Source organism: Alligator sinensis, unplaced genomic scaffold (assembly GCF_000455745.1).
Source record: "Alligator sinensis unplaced genomic scaffold, ASM45574v1 scaffold599_1, whole genome shotgun sequence".
In the NCBI taxonomy this organism is placed as follows: domain Eukaryota; kingdom Metazoa; phylum Chordata; order Crocodylia; family Alligatoridae; genus Alligator; species Alligator sinensis.
In genome coordinates, this window is record NW_005841968.1 from 2,082,207 (window position 1) to 2,108,025 (window position 25,819).

The window sequence follows — 25,819 nt, forward strand, 5'->3', positions numbered from 1 at the left end:
CCCAGGTTGGCCCGGCCCCTGCAGCAGTGCACACAGCGTGAGCTTGCTCCCTCCTCAGCCCCAAGCACTGTTACCTGCATTCTCTGGGCCGCTAGGCACCAAACTGAGTGCACTTGCTCACTCTCCCCCAACCTGGTGGTAGCGGTGGCAGCACAGCACAGCCCCATATATTAGGCACCAGATGCTATCCCTACAGCTTCCTTGCCATCACAGTCAGGGGGACCTGCCCTGGCCAGTGCTGCCCGTGCCGCTGAACTGTGGTCGGCCACCGGGCAGCCAGACAGCAGCGGAGGGGAAGCCACAGGGGTAGTGCTGCAAGCCTGGCGCCTGATAGACAGAGCCATGCTGTGCCACTGCTGGGTAGGGGAAGAGTAAGCAGAGTGCACTCATCTTGGTGCCCAGGGGATGCACTCGGGGCTGAGGGGGTGAGTCTGCGCTGTGTGCACCACTGCAGGGCCCAGGGCCAGCCCAGGTGCCACTCTCCAATGGGCAGAAGAGGTTGCATGCTCAGCTTGGCTCTGCCCTGGGCTAGTGCTGACACATTTGAGCCCCTTCCCCATCCCACCCCTGGCCTGGGTCCCTCTGCTCAGCAGGGCTCATGTGCAGGATGGAGCTGCTGCCACTGCAATCCCTCTGTGCTCTGCTCTGTGCATGTCCCCACCTGGGCTTGGGGCCGTTTCATTCCTCTCCCTCCCCCAAATCTGGCGTTTACTCCTGGGCTTTCCCAAGTGAAACCCCGGTCACCGCAGCTGGGAAGGTGCAGTGGGATCACCCCCTGGCTGGGAGGGGGACTCTGGGGGCCCTGAGCCATGCTAAGCCACGAGCAGGGAGGAAAATCCAGGCAGACCCCAGCTAAGGTCCCTGTAGGTCAGGGTGGGGGTTTAAACCCCTCCCCAGTCATACTCAGCCTGCCAGGGCCTGGCCAGGCCTCCCCCCACCCTTAGCTCAGCTTCCCTCCAGCCTGAAGGGAAAGGAGGGCTCGCTGTAGAGCCTCCCCCAGCTTCTGGCCTGAGCCACTGCAGGGATGTGGCTGCATTTCCTGAATCAAAAGTGACTATCTGTTCACCCAGAACAGATGTTGCCAGTTCAGTCTACACAGGTTAGACTAACCTGGAAAGACTGAATCAATTCAGGCTCGGGCTTTTTGAATGTCTGTACTTAGCCTAGGAGAGCAACAGAGCAAATTCACTTTCTGACCTCATCATCCTTGTGCTCAAGGGAAATTTACAGAACCCCTTCAAAAGACAAGTCCGGGAACAAAATTCATAAGCTGGCTAAACAGTATGAACCAAGGACTGAACAAAGACATCGATTTCATGGCTCATTCTGGTTCAATCTACCTGATTTCTGCTAATCTCTGTTCACTCTACAAGAGTTAATTGATCCTCACTTCTTTTAATGATCTTGATCTTTCACTAATGAATCTCTTTCCTTCTTCAATTTTTTTGTCCGTTAGCTACTCCTGAGAAGGTCTTTTCTCCAATTCAGTCCTGCAGACTGCTTCTAGCTCTAGCTATGCCTTTTTCCTCAGACTTGAAGAAGAAACCACTGCATTCAAAAGCTTGCCTATGTCTATCCCAATCATGTAGTTGGTCCAGTAAAAAAAAAAAAACAACAAAACCAACCAACCAAGCAAAACCATATCACTCCAAAACTCCTCATTGCCTACTGACTTGACTAACAGTCTACACCTCATGAAGCAGTACTCATAGTAATAGTTCTATACATCACTCATCCTACTCCGCCATGTCAAATGAAGGATTATGACTGCTGTAATGCTCAACAACACGTACAAGGGAAGACTATTTTCAGCCTGGGCCAAAAGCAGAAGATAACTGCAACTGTAGAGAAAATGCCTATTAAGACACAGGCAGTTACTAGTCAGTGGGAGCATCTCTACATGACATTAATGCAACACAATAAACTCCGGCACATATTAAGCTGGAGTTCATAGCTCCTGGGTGCTCTCTTCATGTGCGCCCAAGACCGTAGCATGCTGAGCTGGGTCAGAGCAGCCCCAGCTGGCAGGGAATCTGGTGGGGGGTCATCTTGCCAGCCTGGGGCTGCTCTGACATGGCTCAACATGCTGTGGAGAGCCTGGCTGGGGCAGAAGGGTGGTCCAGTGAGGGGCTAGCAGGAGGCAGCCCCCACAGTGAAGCAATCTCATGCCCCAGTCAGTGTCTACACGTGCACTGCTGCACACTAACTAATGCTGCTGCAGGATAGTACTTACGTTTACTAGTACTAACCTACATTGGCGTTAAGTGGCCCTGCTGGGTCGCAGTAAATTAATTATGTAGACGCTGAGACTTTACTGAAGAACTACTGGTAATTAGGCAGCTCCACAGTAAAAGTCTCATATAGATGTGCTCAGAAAGTATAACACTTGGGAGGGAATCCATTATTTAGGAAAGTATCATATGCAAGATAAGTGGCGCAATGGGATAATGTTATAAAGGAATATAAGTACATATTATCAACAATCAAATTGTAGAGAAAAAAATCAAGAGAAAAACCATTACTGAATTAACCAAATTCATACTGTGTACTTCAGATAATTGTTCAGGGCATATAGAAACATTTAGATGACAAAAGTTAAATCTGAGCATTCTGCAATTCATTAGAAAAGATGAGTCACCATGCAAAGCAATCTACTATTAGTAAGAATACTGAGCATTTATACCATACTTTGCTACATTTATACCACACATAGCATTTTCCACATTCAAAGCACTGTCATGCAGGACCTAACTAACACTAACCAGACTAGTAAGATCGTTCTGCATCCAGTTCTGAAAGGAGGGAATGAAGGCAGAGAAAGTATGTGATTTGCACATGGCCACACAGAGAAAACATATGTTAGAGCTGAGACAGGAACTAAGAGTTCCTGAGTCTCAATCTGATGCATTTTCTTATGTTAGATCTAAATTTTAAGTAGCCCTGAATACTGATTACCATATTTACTAAGATGAAATGTTCCACCTCCCCTAATCAGCATGGAGATGGGGGAGAAGTCCCTCATCTTACATCTGCATGCAAGGAAACCCCACTAAATACATTGTCTATCATTAAACTGCTGCTAAAAGGAAACAACTATAAAGTTGAATAAACGCAACCAACACTGAGCATGACTATAAAACACTTGGTTTATATGGGGTAAACATACTGATGGGAGCCTCTTTTTTCCCCTGGCCCTTAAAAAATAAATTAAAAAAGCCCAAGGTGGGTGTTCCCTCCACAGGGAGGTACTGAAATACCAAGCTAGCACTGAGAGGGCCAGAGCCAGCCCTGACACCTTTCCCTTGGTGCCAAAAATGCTTGATCTTAACCAAAAGCCTGAGGTGCTGATGGGAACCTTTTTTCTTTTAAATAAACTCAACATTTTATTAAAAAAACCCAAAACCTCTTATACATATTTAAAAATATCAAACATTATATCTAGAGGTGCACCGATACATCAGTCCCATGTTGGGTCAGCACCGATATAAGGAAAATTGACTGTAATGTGGCTGATAAATGCCCTGTGCACGCACAGCTGCAGCACAGCATGCAGGCGGCCAGGACCACAGCCCGGCAGCGTAGAGAGCAGTCGGGTCCAGCTGGTAAGTCTGTTGTGCGAGAAGGGGCGTGGGGAGGGAAGGGGCATGGTGGGGGTGCAGATTGAGGCCCCAGAGGTGAGAGATGGAGTGGGGCTGAAGCTGGGGCAGGCGCTGCACAGCTGGAGCCAAGCGGCTCATCCAGGGGGCAGCTCCCACCACTATGTGCACCCCCCTGGAGGGCTTCCCCATGGTCTTCCATCTGTTTCAGTATTCTCGCTAATGAGACGGTATCTCGCACCATCATATTAATGCCGTCCGTATGTAGTGAGCATTTCATGCCCCTCCCTTATCCTCTTCTTCAGGCTTGCTCTTCTCTGCACAGTTTTGTCTGCTTTCGCCTTCATCTTCATGCCTCGGTGCACCAACTGCCAATCAGATTCCAGCTCTTGGTCCAAATCTCCACAGTCGTGATTCCACTGTCTTGCATCTTCTCTCCGTCTCCACCCCCAGTTCACCAGCATTCACAGTCACTGCCATCTCGCTGCTCTCTGCTCCTGCCCCTCAGGTCATGGAGCAAGGCTGCAGGGCAGCAGCCAGGCTTCAGACTGGCTACCACACTTCATCTGAGCCCGCAAGAGGCTGACAAGCAATATGGTGACAGGATCCCACCACAAGGATAGTCAGTGCAGCCCATCTGAGTGCGATATACAGCAGTGCCCATTGCACGCAGTCCCCCTCAGTGCCAACTCTTTTTCAATTCAGAGCAAGTCACCGCACTGACACATTTCAACTTCCTCTCCACTCCCAAAGATGAACTGTACCTTTCTTTCCCATTTCCAACGAGTCCCGTTTTGTTTTTTTTAAACCAGCCTTAAATGTCTGGGAAACATTACCAAACAGGACCCCAAACCGTTCACCCAGAATCCCACTGTGATCCCCTCTCTTCAGCCTGCAGCATATGATTAGTATGGCCCAGTCCTCCATGAGCTGGAACTGGATCAAGTTTCTCTGTGTCTCATCTGCATGTGAATGTTTGGAGGATCCACGGATTCATGAAAACACTCACTTCCAGTCATGAGTTGGGGTGCTAACTAGCACGTGGATCCTTTGTGAGGGGCATCTGGAAAATACACTGAGAGGTAGGATCATCATGGCTTCAAACACTATTGCCTCTGCTGGGGCCCAGCCCAATAACCTATAAGGTAAATTAGGAGCCATTTAACTTTGGACCAATGTCATGCATAGTTTAAACTACATGCAAGTAGGTTCAGAAGTGCTGCTGAGGAGCGTGCTTATGGAATACTTGTGCTAAAACTTGCAGCAGTTTCAAAAGACACTGCATTGGTTCTGGATAAACTAAGTCTATGGGTGCCTGTAGTAACTTCCCTGCATACAAGTTACTACAGGTATGTTGGTCTTCACTTCCATGTGCTTAGGGACAGCAGGGCTTGATGGTAAGGAAGAGGGGAAGGGGCTGCAGGAGAAAAAAAGTTGGAGGGAATAGAGGGCGGGATCTGGGGGGCGGGGAACTGACCCCCCAGATTTATTTTCCATGCTGTAGCAATGGGAAGGGGGCAAATTCAAGGCAAATCTCTAATCATTAGCTTCCATACCTGGAAAATTATAACAAATTTATAAATTTTCCCATATATACACTCTAATTACTGGGGGGGGGGGGGTCACCTTATAACCAGGGTTGCCTTATATTTGAGTAAATACAGTAATAAGTATAACCCTGAATTAGAAAGGTGTAAAATTAGGACAGAAAGAGCTTTTAGTGTGTGACTTTTTTTTTTTTGTTCCACATTAAAATCATGCGTTCTTCCTGCAATAAAACCACCCCCTAAAGACCGGGAAGTCTAGAGCTCTAAGAAAGTATATATTTTACAGTACTACTTGATGCTCCGGAAGCAACAGTTATTTGACTCAACCGTTATTATTTGTTGTGAGCATTACAGTAGTTCCCAGAGGTCACAATCCAGGTCAAGGCCCACTGTGATGGACAAACACACACAGGAAACCACAGAACCTGTCCCTATCCCAAAGAGTCTATAATCCAAGACCTCTCAACACAGTGTTTATACTGATTTAACTGGGTTATTCTGAAAAGCTGATTTAGCTAACTGGGTACAACCTCCCTGAATGAATACAATTCTACCGTGTATACGTGCTTATATTCCTTTGCACTCTTATCTGAATCATTCTTTCTAGGTATTCAACTGGGAAAAACAATGAGAGCAAACAAGTCAGAAGAAGACAAACAATGTACCATGGGTAAGATGCATTCACATACAGATACTGATATACTTTTAAAAAACATTCGAGCTTCATCCTGTTTCCCTTTAACCTACCCTTCCCCCTTTGTGGTAAGTTTTGGGCAGGGATTTCAGAAGAAAGAGGCTGGTGGTTTTATGGATCACTGATCAGAACATTTCCTTCATGAGGCTAGCAAGGAAAAAGGTTGGAAGACTATTGTGTGCGCATCAATCAACTGGGCAAACAAATCTGGCAAAATGAAGGAAGTAAATGACGAAGGCGGTGGCACAATTATACGTACTCTTGAAGAATAAGAAGCTGGAATTTGATACAGTAGAAAAGGGTGACAGTAGATTGACAGTAGATATTTGAAATGTCTTCCCACCCGTCAGAATTCAGAATATACAAACATGCCCCCTTGTGTTTCTTCAATACTATTTTTCTCTAGCTTCTGTGTCCTGGATGAGCAACCTGAACCCTGTAAGCTGCTGCCTAAATCCTATTAGAAGAGAAGGCCAGTTTAAAAAAAGTTAACACCATGGGAATCTGTTATTATTTATGGCGTGTAAAGGCAGAAATTCAATCATGGCCATCTACTAAGTCCTCTCAAAATAGGCTGCTTATGCATTAATCCTTCGCCACTTATTTCAACACTACTTGCTTAGCCATCATCACATATCATTTACCCTTTTGGGGAAATCTACGTCTTCCGTTACCAGTTTTACTCCCACTACATATGGGTCTGCCCAACACGTCTCAGCCCTTTCCCAACATAAAAGTTCCTGACTGTCAATGTCATATCCTCTGGCGACCTCTGGACGCTACTGTCAATCCCTGACTGTCATGTATCCTTCAATATAGGCAATATGTCCTAGACTGAGCCATTTGGCACCAACAAGCAACATAAAGTAAATGTGAAAATTACAAAGCCCTGTTTAAAAATATCTGAAAATGTTTCAGAGTCATCTTTGTTAAAGACTGATCAGATTTAACCCCTGGAGGCCCATCACATTTGAAATGATAATTCCAATAAGAAACACATCCTGTACCAAAGTACCAAATATCTGGACAGCAAAGTCAGGGATGCAGCCAGAGATACATAAGACTGAAGCCAGAGATACAGGCACAGAGCGTGATAGGGTACTTTCATTTCTTTCAATACAAGCTCTTCATCTTTTTTAATGTTTTTTTCCTTTGGATTGGTTCGGTGCATACCTCCATGTAATACTGCGCTTGCATTTTTATTTAAAGTCCTGGAGAAATCTCTTGCTGTTCCCTGTGTCTTTAAGTCCAGTCTTAATGTCTTAATGCAAGTTATAAAGCTGACAATACAGCTACTTCTTTGACTTATGACTTCATATTTAAATTATTACATACTGTGTATAGCAATTTAAAGAAAATGTTAATTTTGAATTCCAACATATGACTTGAAACTTTAAAAAAAAAATATTTCAGTGTAGCTTTCTGTTAGATCTTGGAATAAAAAGTGGTGAGGATGTAGCCTCAGGCCCATAACAACCTATTAAATATACAGCGATGGTAGAAGACATCATGTCCAGCAGCTCCAATACCTTTCTTTTAAGTTCAAGACAGTATGAGCTCCAGAGCTGTATGTTCCAACTCTTATGCCTCTGATGTCTGCTGTAAAGGCTTCTGGCATAACATCCAATTCTACTTGTCATCTGGATCCCCTGATTTCCTGATGACTTTTAAACTTAAACAGTAGTTCTGAAAAACTCAAACCCGTGATCCTCTCTCTCTTTCCAACTCAGATGGAATAAGATGAGCAAAGGGAAGAACAGCTTCACCTACACAATAAATGCCAACGCACACATAGTACCGCCTATTTAATAATCAATTCTTATTTGTCAGCTTTGTGATAAAACATGATAAACCAACTCTCTTAAGCCATGAAAAAAACAAGACTTCACAAACATCATTGATATCTCAGTAATAACCACAGGCAGAACAGAGACTTGGAAGAAAAGTCAAAGAAATCACATAGGTATAGACATAAAAATACAAGAAGTTAATTGGTCTTATGTTTCAACAAATACATAATCATGCCTTCAAAAAAAGCAGTGAATAAAGATCAGAGGAAGAGAAAAGCTATGCAGAATGTTTTGTGAAGCATGCATGGACGTGGAAAGCTCTGAACATAGGTATGGGCTATAAAGTTTTAGTTTAGCAGAAAGCAAGGACAAAGTAGAAACAGAAAATGAATTACACAGATTATCTGGAACAGGGCAATGAAAGAGTTTCACATAAGCTTTATTAAAGTGCTCAGAGTTCAATGAAACCAAATGGGCATCTCAACAATTAAGCAGAGTAGTAAGAAACACTGTCAAATCCAATTAAAGAAAATTAAAAACAACAGATATCCCCAGTAGTGAAAACAATAATGCAAATTAAAAACACCCTCAAGGTAAGAAAATCTACAACATGTTCTCAGCAAAGTCAAGAGTAAAAAAAAAATCTTGCTAGCAAAAAAACATTCATTGCATGTCAAAACTCATCTGCACACGACTAAGGTAAGGAATAGAGAATATACTTCCTCAGCTGGGCAAAATTGTTACTGCAGTAGGCCACATCATAAACTCAAGTAATGCCAGGAGGGCTGCCAGGAAAAATACTAAACCAAGTCTGATGGCAAGTTAAAGAAGCAACTTAAATGATTTTCTGTAAAAACAATTTGTAAGTAAAACTAACCATTCGCTCACACCTACATTGCCAGCAGCATCCAGAACATTTACAGCATCGGAATATAAACCGCAGGAGTGTCTTACCAAAAAAAGCAGAATTTAGAGAAAGGAAAACATCCGTAAATACAAAAATATATCAAACAAACTGGTGCCAAAAATTACATTTGCATTTATATAGCCTCTTTCATTCAATGACTTCCAAAATGACTTACACAGACATTTCACACTTTAGTGATCTTACGAAGTTACAGTATCAGAAAAAGTGTTTTTATCAATCAAAATAAAGAGATTAAAACAGCCCATTCTAAGGGGGCCCAATAAAACCATCATGTGAGTAAAAAACAGCATTTTTGTGCTATAAAAGTGTTTCTCAACCCATGTGTCGTGACCCAAAAGTGTGGCACAAGAATATATGAAAAGGTTGTGAATAAACTTTAAAAAAATGGATCAACAAACTTTAAAAATGGATTCTTCTTTAAAGGAGAAAAATGCGGGAAACCGTGCATTTCCCCTTGCATGACTCTCGCCACCCCTCTCCACCCTCCCATGCTGAATCCCACCCACTGGGCCACAGAGGCAACTCCTGCCCATCCTGGTCCAGCCAGACTGCAGCCCCGTGCCCGCTTTGGATGCACAAATTTGGGAGGCGCATGCCCCCGCCATGGTTCACACCCCCCTGCCCCACACATTGTGGGGGCTGGGAGTGAGGGGCACCAGCAGGGCCAGGGGGCTGTTTTTCTGCTTAAACTATTTACTGGGTCAGGACTGACCATCAAGGATTACAAATGAGTCCTGATACAAAAAAGGATCAGGACCACTGCTATATAACCAACATGCTGAGACCACTGAGTTCATGGCAACTCATATGGTCTCATTGCTTCTTTCCCCCTGCACCCACCCTGCAACACTGTGTGCATTTGACTTTCTGTTGTGCCTTCTCTTAGGCTTTGCTTGGAAGCTCTATTGGACAGAATAAATCTTCTTGTTTTACGTTTGTTCGCACTTTACACAACAGAGTTTTGGTTTATAATAAGGATCCCACGTACTACAAAAATACAAATAATAGAAAAAATATTTTGGCGAGCTTCTAAAATACATTACTGCATGTAATATATAACCTGCTCAACTTAAGGACCCATCTTTATTCCAAAAGTGTCAAGAGGCCACTAACAATACTCTAGGACATCTCTGCATTGTTCTTTGCTGGGCATTGCTCAGGAAACTCAGTGGGAATGTGAAACTCCCACAAATCCTCTGCTGGATTCCCAATGGGTGTAGTGCTGAACCTCCCTCTGTGCAGAGGGATATATTGGGGGTCCAGCCTATTGTGCTCCAGGTATAACCAGTTGCCATTTGATGTCCAAAAAATGTTGATCAAGGACCATGATAAGAAATCATGCAATGAACCCAAGATGCCAGCTGTGCCCCCTCACCCACACAGACCACAACATCACCAAACCATACAACATGGATTATAAGATCCAAGGCTCATTCACCTGCTCCTCTACCAACATCACATATGCCATCACCTCCCTACAGTGCCCCTCTGCCATCTACATTGAACAGACAGGGAAATCCCCTGTGTGAAAGCATGTATTGAACATCAATCTGACATCAAGTTAAAAAAAGAAAAGACAGACAAGCCTATGAAAGAATACTTTAACCTCCCTGAACAGCCCATCTCTGATCTCAGAGTGGCTGTTCTTAAACAACAAAACTTTAAAAACCAACCTAAACATGAAATTGCAGAACAAGAAATCTTCCATGGATTGCATTGTGTTGAGCGTGGTCTAAAGACAGACTCTGGATTCTTATCCCATTACTTGGATTAGCTTTCTTAACCCCTATGACCCTATGGGTTTACTGTTTCTTTTTTCTCTTCAATCCACCTCTGCTTCTCTGAGAAGTACCCCTTCTCTTTTTCTTCCCTCTTCCCTATCCTTTGCATTTAAGTCACTTTCTGTTTGAACACCTGCTCCCTGCAAGTCTTTTCATAACATCTGACTTAAGCAAACTGTTGCTTACAAAAGCATATATACCTCTGAATTAGTTTATAAGGTGCAACTGTAAGGTGCTCTACCTTCTGCCTGACTTCAGACTAACATAGCTACGAACCTCTCTGCTCGTGATAAGGTAGACCAACTAAGATTTGCTCCTAGGCGGTTCTAACATATGGCTGTAGTCAGGCTACTGCATCAGAGAATGAACAAGCTGTTGGTTTTTCACTTCTGACCTACTCCTTCCTCCCTCTTCTTTCCCCCGAGTAGCAGACAGGCAGCAGGGACAGAAGAGAAGCTGTTCAGAGCAGTGCTCCTGACTCAGAGCTCAGCCACTCCGGGGGCTGCTCGTGAGGCTCTGCTCCCAGTGTCAACCCCACAGCGACAAGGGTAATTAAAACATTTCCGATTAAAAATAGCAGGACATAGTTAAAAAACTAAACAATTTTTCAATTCATAACCAAAACACACCTCTTTTTCCTAATTCAGTCTCTCCCTCAAGGCTCTAAATCTAACCCCTAGAGTAATGAAAGCCCCCTATTGGACACCACCGTGTTTACTGGTGGACACCACCGTGTTTACTACTCTTAAATCATCTCTTGTGCAGGTAAGGTAGGACGGGGAAGCAAAACTCAGGAACTCGGTGCCCTCAAGATAGGGGCACCCCAGAATCCTGGAAGAATTGGCACATGAAATCACAAGTTGGGTAACAAGCATTTTAAACAAACTGATCAGGATGGGACTTTACCACATGTCTGGAAAACAGCAAAACTTAAAAAATAATGTTCTGGGCAACCAGAAGTCCATAGGTCCGATGTCAACAGCATGCATGGATTTAAGTTTTGAAGGAAAGAATAGTTCAAGGTAATAAAGGTAAATGCAAAATAAGGCAGCAAGGGTTTAGTAAAAACAGACTAAGAGAGACTGACCCAACAGTTTCTTTGACAAGAAAATTGATTTCCTAGACAGGGAAAGTGCACTAGATTTCAGCTATCTAAACTTGAGTAAAGCACATGATGCCTTGCCACATATAGTTTTAGTGAAGCTTTCAGTAATTGTGAAATGGGCAAGGAACTGACTGAGAGAGATAAGGCAATGGGTGGTGCTGAATATGGAAGCATCAGGCCACAGAGGTTACTAGTGGAGCTCCTGAAGGATCAGTCTTGGTTAATATTTTCATTAATGTACTTGGCACAGAAGTGTGCTAAATGACAGAGCTAGGAGGCACCATCAATACAGAGGAGGACAGGGATATTATACAAAAGGAGCTGAGCAACCTGGGGGACTGGAATAACAGGAATATAGGATGAAACTGAAAAGCACAAAATGAAAAATCATACACTTGGAGACTATACGCTATAACCTATAATAAATTATGCTATAATCTGGGAGTTCATCAACCAGAGTCAACTGAGGACAAAAACAGCCTGGGCAGACCAGTTAATCATAAGATATCATCAATGCTGTGTAACTGGCAAAAAGGGCAAACAGGATCCTGGGAAATATTGAACCCGGTATTTTCTGTGGAGCTAGGGAAGGATTAATATCATCATACAAATCAATGGCAACATCTCATCTAGAATACGATGTGCAATTCTGATCACTCATGTTTAAGAGAGATGAATGCGAACAGGAACAGGCAGGAGGATCTGCAGAAGGGTTACTAGGCTCATCAGGGAAATAGAGATCCTATCATGCTGAAGGAGATTCGAGGAACTTGGCTTCTGCAATCTACCAAAAGGAAGGTTAGGAAGGTGTATGACTGCTGCCTATAAATAACAGCAGGGTGGGAAAAGAGCTATTTAAGCTAAGGGACAACGATGGCACAAAGTTGGGTATAAACCGCTCATAAATACATTTAGATTAGTTATTACATGGTTCTTAGCAAGTTTCTGAAGGAAACCTTCTGACTGAAGAAGTGGAAGATAAAAACCTAACTACTTTTAAGACAAAGCTTCAGCACTTTATGAAAGGGATTATCTGGCATAGGGCCCACAATAACAGGGGTATGGACTTGATGACTGAGGAGCCTGCTTCCAGATCCTAAGTGGGTAAGGAACTGTCTCTACACCAGCACACGCCTCCTAGGGAAAAGTAAACGCCTTTTTATATATTTTATAACCATGCACTGTAATGTTTCTGTACATGAAGTCACAAAATTAAGGTCTAATTTCTTGTAGTCCATTGTGGTAGGATACTATATTAACTAGAAAAAGGATTCCCAGTTTACATATAGCACAACATACTGATTTCCATACCCAATGATTTGTGACAAATTTAAACCAAACTCTTGTCCAAAACTGGCTACTGCTCAATCCTTGACGTTTGAACATCTTCACTGTGTGGTGGAATTTTATAATGGCGGGGGGAGGGCAGGTATTTTATGGCAGAGGCTTTTTTTTTTTTCTAATGGGAACTGTATCCGTGCTTAAAATTATTACCATCGTCAGAACGTGGTAGACAGAATGCCTGGAAGTAGCTAAAATATGCATAGTAACTGCAACCTATTAGACAAAATGCCCACCTCCTCTCTAAAAAAAGACCACAGCCATACATGATTTGGAGATCTGCTTTATGCCAGCTCCTGGCTCCCACAGAAACCTTCATCTATTCGTCTGACACTGGAGCTGCTCTCTCTTATATCCATCTCTCTTGCCCAGAAACCTCACACTGGCTCTGACAGTAAACGATGCTGAGCTTTTCTGGCTTTTTTTCATTTCCACTCCCTTCCTGACTCCTCTACCCACCTCCTCCTCTTTCAGTCAGCCCTGCATCATTCCCCTTGCCCTTCCCCCATGATATTGCTTTATATCCAACCAACCCCTCTGATTTTTATTCCTGGCTCATTCACTCCTTCCCTCCCCTTGCATTCATCCTTAGTAACTTCTTCAACTTAGTAACTGCTAAGTTACTAACCTTTTTAGCCACGTTTGCTCATCTTCACCCCTTCATTTTGCCGGCTGCCTCGGTTCAATTCTGCCACTCACCCGAAACATTTGCTTGATTACCAAGCACTGCTCTTTCTCCGATTTCTCCACTGAGATTCCTCACTCCAATTCTTACTTGTCCTTTTCAGCACCACCCACTAGCCTTTGCTCTCTCTCTCAACCTTCCCTTGACTTTCAGCATATCGGTACTGATGATTTTTAGACTTACTCTAAGATTTTCTTCTGTTTCTTCTACAGATACTAGTTTTGATGTTCTCCAGGTTAAATTTCCTTCCACACCTGGCTCACTGAAAGGTCCTTCCTTGCAACACCAGCCCTGACTCACTTCGACATTTGCTTCCTCTGCTCCTGTTCTTGTGCTGTGGTCTGCCACTGGTGAAAATCCTGAGAACAAACCGACTCCTCCCATTACAGATTCATTTTCTCCTCTCTAAGTTTTGCCATCTTCCTACCTACACAATGCTACTTCTCCAACTTCGCTGGGTCACACACCTGCAAGTTCAGCTCCTGCTCTGTTATCTTGGATTCAGTCCTCAACCTCCTCTCTTCCTTCCAAGAGAACATTCACAAAATATAATGCTACCGTCTCCCTTCCCTTCACTCGCCTTTCAATGTCTCTTCCTACAGTTCTTTCCTCCAATTACAGATATAGACATTTATCATTAACTTTCCAATTTTTGCACTTGCTCAGTGACACCACCTATCCCAACTCTTGACATCCCTCACACCCAAATCTTATCTACTTTCTTTCTCTCACCTCTGGCTCTCTCCAATCATGGCATGAAAACATGCATGTTTGGCCCCACTAATCAATCCAGTAAGAACTGGAGGAAGTCTAAACTCCATCCCAGCACTCCACTGTCCGAGTTCCTAAAATGCTGTCTTCTTTTCTAGCAAAGTTCAGTCCCATTATTCCATCCTTGTTCGCACCTCCCTGGACCTGTCAGACACTTTAGTGAAAGTTGGCCATGCTCTTCCTCTTGAAATCCTGTCCAAATCTTAGCTTTCTTACTCTGTCCCCTCCTGCTTCTGCTCCTGCTTCCATGATGACTCTTTCAGCACAGCCTTAGGGGGGAAACTTCTCGTTCCATCCCCAACCTCTGTGAACTTATTACACATTTAAACAAGCATCTTCACGCTTTTCCCCTTACTGTCCCTTATGCTTGAGAGAAACTCCCTGAAAACATTGGACAAGCTCTCATTATCCTCCTTGGCCATGAAGCCTACAAAAAACAAACAAAAAAACACCCCAACACCAATTAAAAAAAAAAATGTTGAGAAGTTAAGCCGTTTGTGCACTGAGCCTGCTGACCAGTTTTGTCTCACTGTTACTGTGTACTCCCATGCCAAACTCTAGCCATATGGTCACCTTAATCATGATTGGTTTGTAAGCTCTTTGAGAGAGCCTGTCTTTTTCCCCCTTGTGCTTGTATAGTGTTTATCACATGAGCATCTTCATCTAGGTTCCTACAACCTATGTTATTAATATATATTAAGTCTGTATATGCACACACATCTGTGGGGCAGAGCCGTACTGCTACCCGGTGTGTCCACAGGTGGTGGACAGTGGAATAACCTTCAGGGAAGGTTAGCTGTGAAATGCGCAGGAGTAACTCTGACAAATAAGCACTCATGGACCAAGCAGCAGCAGCACCATCAGGATGTGGTGAGGACAGCAGATGGCAATGATTTCCCTCCTGAAAAGTCACATATATCCTTTGATGATGCTGTGACATGGCGAGTACAGATCACTATAAAAACCCTGTCCAGCCCCCAGCCAAGTCCTCAATGGTGGAGCAGGCAGAAGAAGATGTTAGAGTATCAATGGCTGTGAAGGCGGATCAAGGCTGCAGTAGAACAAGATCCCCAGTTGTCTTGGTCTCCTTGCCACTGGATCAAGGTCCCATTCTGTCAAGAGCCGTGCCGAAGCTCATGTGCAACAGTTTCTCCACAATAAAAGAAGTCATGCGCACGCATCCTCCATGAAAACAACATTCCTCAAGCCCTTTGGAGACCAGCTAATTGTAGCGGGAGTAGGACTGTGATATCTGGAAGCTCCTAGTCGTGACCTGGCACAAAGGCAGCAATTACAAGAAGGCTGTCTAGACCTTGGACAAGATGGATGAGACAGGTGTAACTGCGACTGAGCAGCCCTCTTCAGGATCCGCTCTGCTTACCCCACAGTGAGACGGGGTAGAAAAGGTGCCCTAAACATAGCCTACTACAGTATTCTGCATTTCGTCCTGACTGGATAATTGCATCCAGTTGGATCACCTTTACTACAGTTGAAAATACCGGCAACAACACACCATCATTTCTGGGACCTGGAACATCAGGACCCTCGTGACATGTCCAAGCTTCAGCAGAGTCTGTCAGTCCCCGATAGGCTCATCAGCCATCTTTGGACACACAGATAAGACAATCATGGAAGACAATCATCCTTGACTGCAAGGGACTGCCAAAGGATATACGCATATACACACAGAAAAGTCATGCAGTCTCTTTTCACATGAAGTACGCATGCGTGTATGCGTGTCTATGTACACACAACAGTATTCCACTTTCTTCACTTTCCTTTATTACAGATTTTTCAAATCTTTCCTTATTACAGATGTCTCGATTAAATATATTAGAGCAGAATTTCTCAAACTATTTTTAATTTTTTCTTTTGCACATTTTTTCTTGGCCTTGTCTCCTATGCCTAGAAGTAAAATATCTTTCAGAACTATTAGAGCTAAGCCAGTATTTTTCATTCTAGTTTATTCCTTTAAAAATGTCCTTAAGCTCACTGAAAACCTTTATAACTAATATAAGCTTGGAATATATATATTTAAAAAAAAGTGAGATGTAAAATGCTACAAATGGGGAATATTCAAAGGAGGAAAAAAACCCTCTTTGTTCTTACAAAAAACTGGTATCCAGTTTTGCATGTTCTTTCACACTAGGCTTTTGTGTCATTCCAAAATGTAGATTAAAATGTTTCTTTTCAGTCAGGTAGGCAGCAGTTCTGCTCTGTCATCAAGCCAAGGAAATGTCACTGAAAGGAGTCTGCCTTCTTATGAGGCATTCACTGCTCCCAAATAGTTTGCTTTTTAAATTAGAAGACTATAAAACAAAACATTTATCCCGGTATCTAAGCAAGCAATAGAACTTGCCATCTATGCTACTAATGAAGTGCTTTTAAAAAAGCAAGAGAGTAACTATGCATTCCATTACCATATTCAATTCTATCATTTATTATATGAAGTGGTGTGGCTAGAATGAGCATACATTTTAATAAAGAGGGCATTTGCTAATTTGACTTTTTTGTTGTTGTTGTTTTGACTGCCAACCCCTTTCCAGATTCTAGTAACCACAGAATTGATTCTCCTAACCAAACCCAACCTGAGTTGTACCTTACTTCACAAACTGCCCCACTGAAAACAGTGGAAGAGTAGATTTCAATAGAAGTACTTACACAGTAAAGCGCTATTATGAATGTAAGCATTGGTGTCAAATAGGGCTCTATGGGTTGATATTTATGGTGGCTATATTGTAATATGAAGATGTTTTTTCCCCCTTTAGGAGTAGGGGACACGTTCAATTCTTTCTACTTACTTCTGTGCTCCCTGAGACAACAGCTTTGTCCACGTTCACCAATAGCTGCTCTTCAGTCTGGCATACTCCCAATGACCACTCCGCACAGCGGTGATGAGCCCAGCAGTGACCTGATACATTATGAAAGAAATTAACAATTTTATAACTCTGCCAAGCATTGTTTGGGCTTCAAAATAGAAGTATTAGAAGTAAAACCTACATATAGCATACAGGACCTGATCCTGCAAATGCTACTGACTATAGATCTTAACTTCTATAGCAATTGCTTATAGGATTAAGCCAAGAGTCTTTTATCACTCTGACAAGAGTAGAAAATATTTTCTCTAGTAACAATGTTAAAATACGATGCATTTTTTTATTTACATGTAAAGGCTGAAAAACTGATATGGATTAATACATTTTACACTCTTCAAAATAAAGCTTTTGGATATCAGAACGTGCATATATGCTGGTCTCTCTCTCACACACACACACACACACACACACACACACTGTAAACCTTTATAAAATGAACTTGATTCTGCCTTCCACTGCTTGTTTATTAATCTGTTTTTCACTTATGAACTCATGGGGATAGACACCATGCCATCAGGTCTGTGTGGAAAGCACCCAACACACACTGTGAGAACTGTCTCAAGAAAGTAATTTTTTAAAAGCTCAAAATATAGTGTGTAGAAATGCACTGATACATTCATCCATATCGTATCAACACCGATAAAAGGAAAATTGACATTATCGGCAATCAGCATTTTTTGGCTGATGTGGTTGATAATGTTGCCCATAAATGCCGTGTGCATGCGCAGCAGCTTGGAGAGCAGTGTCTGGCTGGTAAGTCTGTTGCCGGGCGGGGAGGTCGGTTGGAGGGGAAGGGGGGGGGGGAGGGAATAGTGTAGGGGGAGAGGGAGGGTGCCGACGGAGGCACCTGCGGTGAAGGAGGGAGCAGGGCTGGGGCAGGTGCTGTCCAGCCAGAGCATGGTGAGGTGCAGCACTGGACCGAGCCGTGCGGCTTGTCCAGGGGGTACACCTGGTGGGGGCAGATTTCATCACTACATGCACCCCTGGGGGTGGGGAGGAATGTAACCCCTGGCATGCACCCATGAGGAGGCATGTGCTCCCGGATCTGCATGTAGGGTGAGGGCAGGCTGGGGCCAGAGGCAGTGCTGGGCTCTTCCCAGCAGGGGGGCTGAGACAGGGCTGCACTCAGGGAAGGCAGCAGCAGCAGTGTGGGAGGGAGCAGTGTGCTCCCTCCCACAGTGCCCGTCCTGAATGCAGCCCCAGCCCAGGCCCCCTGCCAGGAAGAGCCTGATGCCAGCCTCAGCCCGCAGTGGCAACCTGCCCTCACCCCATGTGCAGATCCGGGGGGCAGACACCCCCCCATGGCTCCCCCAGGGGTACACGTAGCAGTGGGATTCGCCCCCCCATAACCTCCAGATGAGATGTGCAGCTCCATCCCACACCCCGCACTGCTGGCTGGGCAGCATCTCCCCTGCCCTGGCCCCACTCCCTCCCTTACCACAGGGGCCTCCATCTGCCTCACCCCAGCCCCTCTCCCCCACAACAGACTTACCAGCTGGACGCTGCTCTCCGAGCTCCGAGGCTGTGTTTCGTCAATCAGTGGATGTGACTTGTTAATAATTGGCCATTGGTATTGGCCCAAAAAAATCTTTACTGGTGCACCCCTAATAGTGTGTACAGCACTCATCTAAATGGATGCAGCAGAACACTAAATATAATAATGGGATGTTATTATATAGACCAGGGGTGGGCAATTATTTCTGGTGGAGGACTGTTTACTGAGTTCTGGCAAACTGTCAAGGGTCCCCTTGACAGGTGCCCCTCCCTGTGGGGGCCCAGCAGCCCACCGGCAGCTTGCTCCCCAGCCCTGGGATGGGCAGGGAAGCTGCGCCAGGAGTTGGATCAGGCCTGTTGCTACCTTTCTTTTCCAGAAGCTCCTGGAGCCTCCCTAGGCTTCCTGCGCCCTGGACCAATCCCAGCGGCTTTGGGCAGCCCCCCACACTACCTCTGGGGCTGGCCAGGTGCTTCCCTGGGGACCCCAGGCTCTTTGCAGCTGCAGGACCTTCTGGAGCAGAGACGTGACCGTGACCCCACTCCATCTCCTGGTACAGCCACCCCACCTGTCCCAGCCACCCCACCTGTCCCAGGGCCGGAGGTGAGCTACTGGTGGGCTGCCAGGCCCCTGTGGGGCAGGGGGGCCACGCCTTCCCGCTGAAGCAGTGGCACCCACCAGGGTCACCCATGGGGTGGGGGTGCAGCTGGGTCGTTGCCACCCCAACCCTCAGGCACGCGATGTAACTTCCAAGCTGCCTCCTCATGCTTCCCATGTTCCAGGCCACATCCCTGCCGGCCCTTGCTGCTCCCAATGGCTCTGGGCACCCCCTGTGCTGTCCCCTGGGTCTGAGAGGCCCTTCCCCAGAGGCCCTCAGCCTCCTGGTGGCAGCAGGAGCCACCGGAGCGCAAATGCAGCTGCAGGCCCAATCCAAGTCTCTGTGGCCACCTGGCACTAGGCCATGCTGCCAGGGAGGCAAGGCACCTTCCCAGGTAGCCTGGGGCCCGATCCTTTCACCCAGATGGGCAAGCGTGGAACGTATGGGGTTGGGGGTGCACATGCTGGTCCCCGCCTGCACCGTGGGGCTAGGGCGGGGGGGAGCAGTCTGGAAACAAGCAAGCATGAAGGAGCCAGCACCAGCAGGACCCAGAGTGGGGCAGCAGGAGTCCGGGTGTAGCTGGCTGGGCTCTATGGAGCCGACTGGGCTGTGCCAGCAGGGAGAGGGGAGCTGCCCTGCTCTGTGCCCTGCCAGCACTAGCCCTAGAACACTAGTGCTGGCTCTTCCCCAACCTCCCCGCCACAGCCCCATGGTGAGGACCAGCACGCACAGCTCCAACTATGCATGCCCCACGCTCGCCCATCTGGGCAAAAGGATCCTGGCTGTTGCTGGCTCCCACGCACCTACTTGCTCCCAGTTGCATGGCTGGACTGCAGGAGCTGGCTCAGCCCCAAGGACCGGGGAGCTCGTCTGCAGTCCTCCCCTGCCTCCCCACCCCCAACTCTTACCTGAACTTCCCATGCTAGTGCAGATACGAGCAGCCCCACAGTCCCAGGCCAGAAGCCTCTGCTAGGCAGGGGCTTCCAGCTGGGGGGCTGGGGCGGGTGGGCCCTGCTGTTCCAGGGGCCTGCCATGCCTTCCCTTGAGTCCTACTGCCCCTTGCTCCTGTCATTTTTGACAGGAGCCAGGGGTAGATAAATATTCATTAAAAAAAAAAATTTTAGGGGCCCCATGGGCTGGATAGAATGGCCTGGTGGGCCAGATCTGCCCTGTGGGCTGTATTTTGCCCACCCCTGATATATACAGTCACAAATCAGAGCCTGCTATTCTGATACTGGGATACCTAGGCAGGCAATAAAGAGTTTTCAAAGTAGCTATTAAAATGCCTTTCAATTCAAATGCTAGAAAAAGAAATGAAAACCACCAGGATATCACATGAAAAACTGTTAATATTTTTCAACTCAGCTGAAAATATGATATGCTGACAATGTATTAGAACAGATACTTCTTTAAATGTACTCTTGAGCATGTAAGCCAGTGGTTCTCAACCTCTTTATGCTAATGGCACTGCCTGTTAGACTCAAGAGAAGCCCCATGGAAAATGCCAACCCATGTTTTGACTAAAAAAAAAGCACTTTTTTTTTTCTTCTGTTGCAAAGAACACAGATAGGCCACAACAGGTCAGAATGTTTTTGACATGATGGATACCTATTTGAAATCTTTGGGCTTATCATGTGAATCATGTGCAGGGGTACACCTAACTGTGCTAATATTGAGCACCATCCTTGAAAAAAAAATCTCAAAGCACCTTTACTGCGAATCATCCATATAAGCTCTGCATCCTAATTTCAGCATTCAACAGCGTGTAATATGAGTGAATATCCATGAGAAATCATTGTAAGCATCTTGTAATGATTGTGACCGGGAAAAACGAAAAGTTATTGCTGAGTCCCCACTTCCTACATTTTAACTTGCACAAAAATAAAATTAAGTACATGTGGGGGGAAGGAGAAATACATTTTGCAATCAATTTTTTTAAACCAATGTTGACAAAATCTTGAAATAATAACACTACTACAGAATGCAAGTCTGAGGTTCATGCAAATTTTCTTTTGTGGAATAAACTGTATTGTTCAAATTGCTGATAATGTAATATTTAAATTAAGATGCTCTATGAGAAAACAGCCCACAGCTGCACATTGAGGAGTCAAAAGTTAGATGAATGGGATGATAACCCAGGGGTGGGCAAAATACAGCCCACGGGCTGGATCCAACTCACCAAAGGATTTTATCCAGCTTGTGACAGGTCCCTTGGCCCCACCAGGCCCATGCACAGGGGGCAGCCTGAACTATGGTATGTGGGGCTGGTCCTGCCGCCCCTGGGTGCACACCGGGGTGGGGATGGTGCAGTGGCTGGGCTCCACTTCCTGGTAGCCCCTGAAGTGCTGGCTCCTTCTGGCTGCCACCGTTAGTGTCACTGCCACCACTTGATCCAGCCCTGCTGCCCAGGCACCTCGGCCCATCTATCCTACAGTCACTGCCAGAGGTGCCAGACAGAGTGGTGGGTGGGTGGGGTCTCCATGGAGACTAGCCAGGACCCTCGCGGACAGGGCACGTTTGGGCGGGCGGATGGGATGGGACTGTGGTCAGGCAGAGAGTGGTAATCAGGAGTAGGACAGGCAGGTCAGGGCTGGGGCCAGGATCACAGGGCGGTGACAGCATGGGGCTGGGCCCTGGGGCAGAGCTGCAATCTGGCACCGTGCTCTCACTCCCCCATGATCCCAGCCCCAGTCTCTGTCCACCTGTCCCACTCCCAGACACCACTCCCTGCCCACCCGTGGCCCCATCCATACGGCAAGCACACCCTGCCCGGTCTGTCCAGCACCCCCAGTGGCAGGTATGGGGGGGAAAAGCCCTGGTTACATAGGATCAACTGTCCCCACCTCCCAGGCCAGTCAGCCTTCCCCTCCTCCCTCACTCTCCCCTGCCCCAGCTCATCCAAATTCCTAAAGTGGCCCTGTAGCCAAAATAACTGTCTAGTGCCTACACCTGTCATCACCCCCTTGTGGGCTGGGTAGATACAGAAAGCGGTGCATTTCAACCAGGCTAGCCTAGATAAGCTACAAAACTCAGCAGCATGGACTCTGAAAGTTTTTGATCTTGGGTAATTTGAAGCTGCCACCAAAAAAAAATGGAATAGTGAAAGACATGGCTGCCAGGTGCTGCCTGAGGTTTCTTGCACACTCCTGAAATAGTTAAGTAAAAATGATACACCATATTTGCTCATACTAAAAATCAGGTTTTTCCCCCCCACCAGTCAGCTAGAAGAAAAAAAGGCCCTCATCTTAGATTTGTGTATGAAGCAAGGGAGAGGGAGGCGGAAGGTGCAAGGTGGCTGCTGGAGCTCTGACTGGCTTTGAGCCTGGGTCAGGGCCAGAGTCAGACCCAGAGCAGCGTCCTGCTACCTGCTCTGCTTGCCCTCTGCAGCTTCTGCCCCCGTGACCCCTTCCCCAACATTACTGTCAGGTGCCGCTCAGCTCTAGCTCAGGCTGGATTCCCTTCCAGGCATGGAGCACGTGGAAACTCCATGCCCTGCCTGGCCAAACAGCAGCGCCACCACTGCTCCATGTCTTGGTAAGGGCTGCGTTTCCACATGCTGTGTTCCAGGGGGGAACAGAGCCGAAGAAGCATCTGACAGTAAGGAAGTGGGGGGGGGAAGAGGCAGAGACTGTGGCTGAATCAATTCAATCTCTACAGGTTAGTTGAAGCCAGGGCCAAATTGACCCTTTAGTGGGCCCTAGTCAAACTCCCTGGGCCCTTTTTCACTCATCTGCCTAGGTGGCTTGTGTGTTAATTCGATCCTAGTTGAAGCTGCGTAGATTGAACCGATAAGCAAGTGAACACACATTCATTTTTGAAACTGGAAATGCAGCCAGAAGCTTGCGGGGCTTAGAGCACCCTGCCTGGGTGGAGCAGATCATTTTAATCTGGAGGGGATCTGCTACAGAAGCTCAATAAACCAATTTAATCTAAATCAATCAAGTCTGATGCTGCATCTATCCAGGTTTATCTTAATCCAGTTTTGGCCATTTTGAAAGTAGTTTATGTGCACTGAACTTCTGTTGTGTTACAGATTTGAGCAACTTCCCAATCACTTATACTGATTTGTGTGTAAATTTCTGTCCCTAGCCTGTGGGGCATGGGAGTAGGACGAGGAAGAGACTATGGGTAGGAGGGGTACAGGTGACAGGAAGGCTGCAGGCAGACAGGCGGGGCAGAGGGCATGGGGGCTGACTGCCCTGCCCCTCCCCAGCCCAGTTATAGCAGTGGAGGAGGGCCCTCTGAGCGGGGACACACAAATTCAAGGCAACCCTCCAGTAATTAGATTCTATACCTGGAAAATTATAACAAAATGTATACATTTTCCACAGGCAGACAAGGTTCTTTGGGTAGATGCGCTATCTTTTATTAGAGCAACTAAATAGTTGGAAAAATTGTTCTTTGTAAGCTTTTGGGCACAAACGCCCTTCTATATACATTTTCCAAATACAGAATCTAGTTATGGGGGGAAGGAGACAGAGACATCTTAGACTTAAGTAAACACAGTGTTTATAGCCGTCACAATGACGATTCATCCTGCAAATCCTTCTTCACGGAGTAGTTGTTACTGTGTAAGTAGCTTCATGGAGCTACATCACAGAGTAAGGCTTTACAGAATTGGGCTTTAAGTATTATGCAAAAATAATGAAATCTCTCTACTTTCTTCTTCTTTCTTCCTGACTTCCCCCAAAGATGAAATCATTGCATTAAATTGAAGAATAACTGAATAAGAGTTTGCTAAGAACACTATATATATTAACACATTACATTAATAGCTGAAAGCATCTCCTTACCTGTTGGCTCAAATAAGGCTTGGACATCAATGTCATCTGGTAAGCCAACTAAACTGAGTTCATCCCAAAATTTGACAACCTGATCCTCAGAAGGAGTTTGGGTGCTTACATTTGTACATGATGGTATGCTCTGTCGAGATCTCTCTCTGTAGCAAGGAGGAGGAAAATTATGGTTAGATAAATCTCTATTAACACAGTCTATGTTAATTATTGAATTAGCTTTGTATTTTTCAGATGGCCTAAACACAAGGGGCAAATTGCTTGAGGTTTTCCAATTGTGATAAAATGTACATCAAAAAAGGAAAAATCTAAGCTCCTTGCACTTTGACACAGTATTTATGCCAATCCAAAAGAATGAAGAACAACACTTTTAGTTAAAAATTATATTCACCAGAAAAAAGATTGTGTTAAATATTTCTTTGTTCAGCCTGCCTTTTCATTTCTTCAGGACACAGAAAACTTCTCATCTTTTAAGTGCATTAAAAAAAAATATCTACTGGTCCATTGACAGCAGCAGGTCGGGAGGCAAGACCAGACAGTACAGATCCACATGAAAGAGGGCCATGTCTCTTGGGAAGTGGAAAAGCCTGGAATGGAGAGAGGGAGGTGGTGCTTTAAGTGGAGGGTGCCAGCTGCAGCTTTCTTATGGCTTCCTCTTCACAACCCTGACAGCTGGTCTATGGTATAGCACTGACAGTATTCTCAGAGGAGAATCTGCCCTACCAGCCAGAGGTAAGCTGCGGTGATTGCACACAACTAGCTTGTATGGGGGAAGGGAAACAAGGGAAGAGAATGGAAAAGGTAGATTGCAGAAGATGCATTTGTCCTACTTTTCAAAAAAAATCAAATTAAGTACAAAGAAAAAAAAGAAGAAAGAAAACCAGTAAAATAATAGAGCAGTCTTTGTATCAGGATGAAAGATGAGAAATGAATTAATGAACAGCACCTATTAAATAAAAAAAAGCCACAAGCAAACAAGCTCAAGACAAACTAGGCCAGTACAGAGAATACCATCTTTCTGACTTTACCCTGACCTAACAATTATCCAACAAACATAAGATTCACTGGCCCAAGGAAAGCAACTGGGCTCCATCCCAAACACACAACATTTCTTCCTGGAATTGCTTTAAGTGTTGGCAAGAAGTCTGCTACCTCGGGGACGGTCATGGAAGAGAGCGCTGGGATTTGTTTCTGGGTATTCTCAACTTTTTACTGGGTTTCCTTCCATGACTCATTCCAGTTTGTAGGTCTTTTGCTGCTCAAAAGGTTCTCAAATTTGCAGGAGCATAAAAACAGTCGTGATCATTTTGGTGCTACTCATAGAAAACTGATCTACTTGTTGAAGTAATGAGCAACAGCATGTAATGAAGCTAATTTGTAGACTCCAGAAAACAAAAGTATATCATTTTACATTTGCTTCACTTAGAAGGTTACATTCAGAAATACTAAATGTTCAGAAAGACTAAATAAAAGCTGAAATTGCATAAAAAATTATGGTTAAGACCCTTCCACAGAGACCAAAGAAGTGTGGGAAGTTTTAAACCTGAAATTACACCTGAAAATCACCCATTTCATATCATGATAAATCAAAATCCAGTGCCAGAAATAAAAGATGCCCTCAAATCTAGCATCTACTATCAATAAAATATTTTCCTTACATTAAAGCTTTAAATTAAATTCTCCTCACATCAAGCAAGTGTCCAAAATACAGTAAAGACATATAATATGAATAAAATCCTGAAGAAAAATGTAAGCCATAAAGAAATCCAAAAAGGAAAAAATAAATCCCAAGGTATAAATATGTGTACTTTCAAGCCAGATC

General features: G+C 45.2%; 1 protein-coding gene across 1 annotated transcript in view; it reads right to left on the reverse strand.

The window, feature by feature from the left end:
* Positions 1-25,819, reverse strand: part of KMT2C (lysine methyltransferase 2C) — a 282,429-nt gene that overhangs the window by 177,226 nt on the left and 79,384 nt on the right. Inside the window, 2 exon segments of the mRNA XM_025200451.1 lie at positions 17,040-17,149; positions 23,998-24,143. Of these exon segments, the coding sequence (XP_025056236.1) occupies positions 17,040-17,149; positions 23,998-24,143 (256 nt within the window).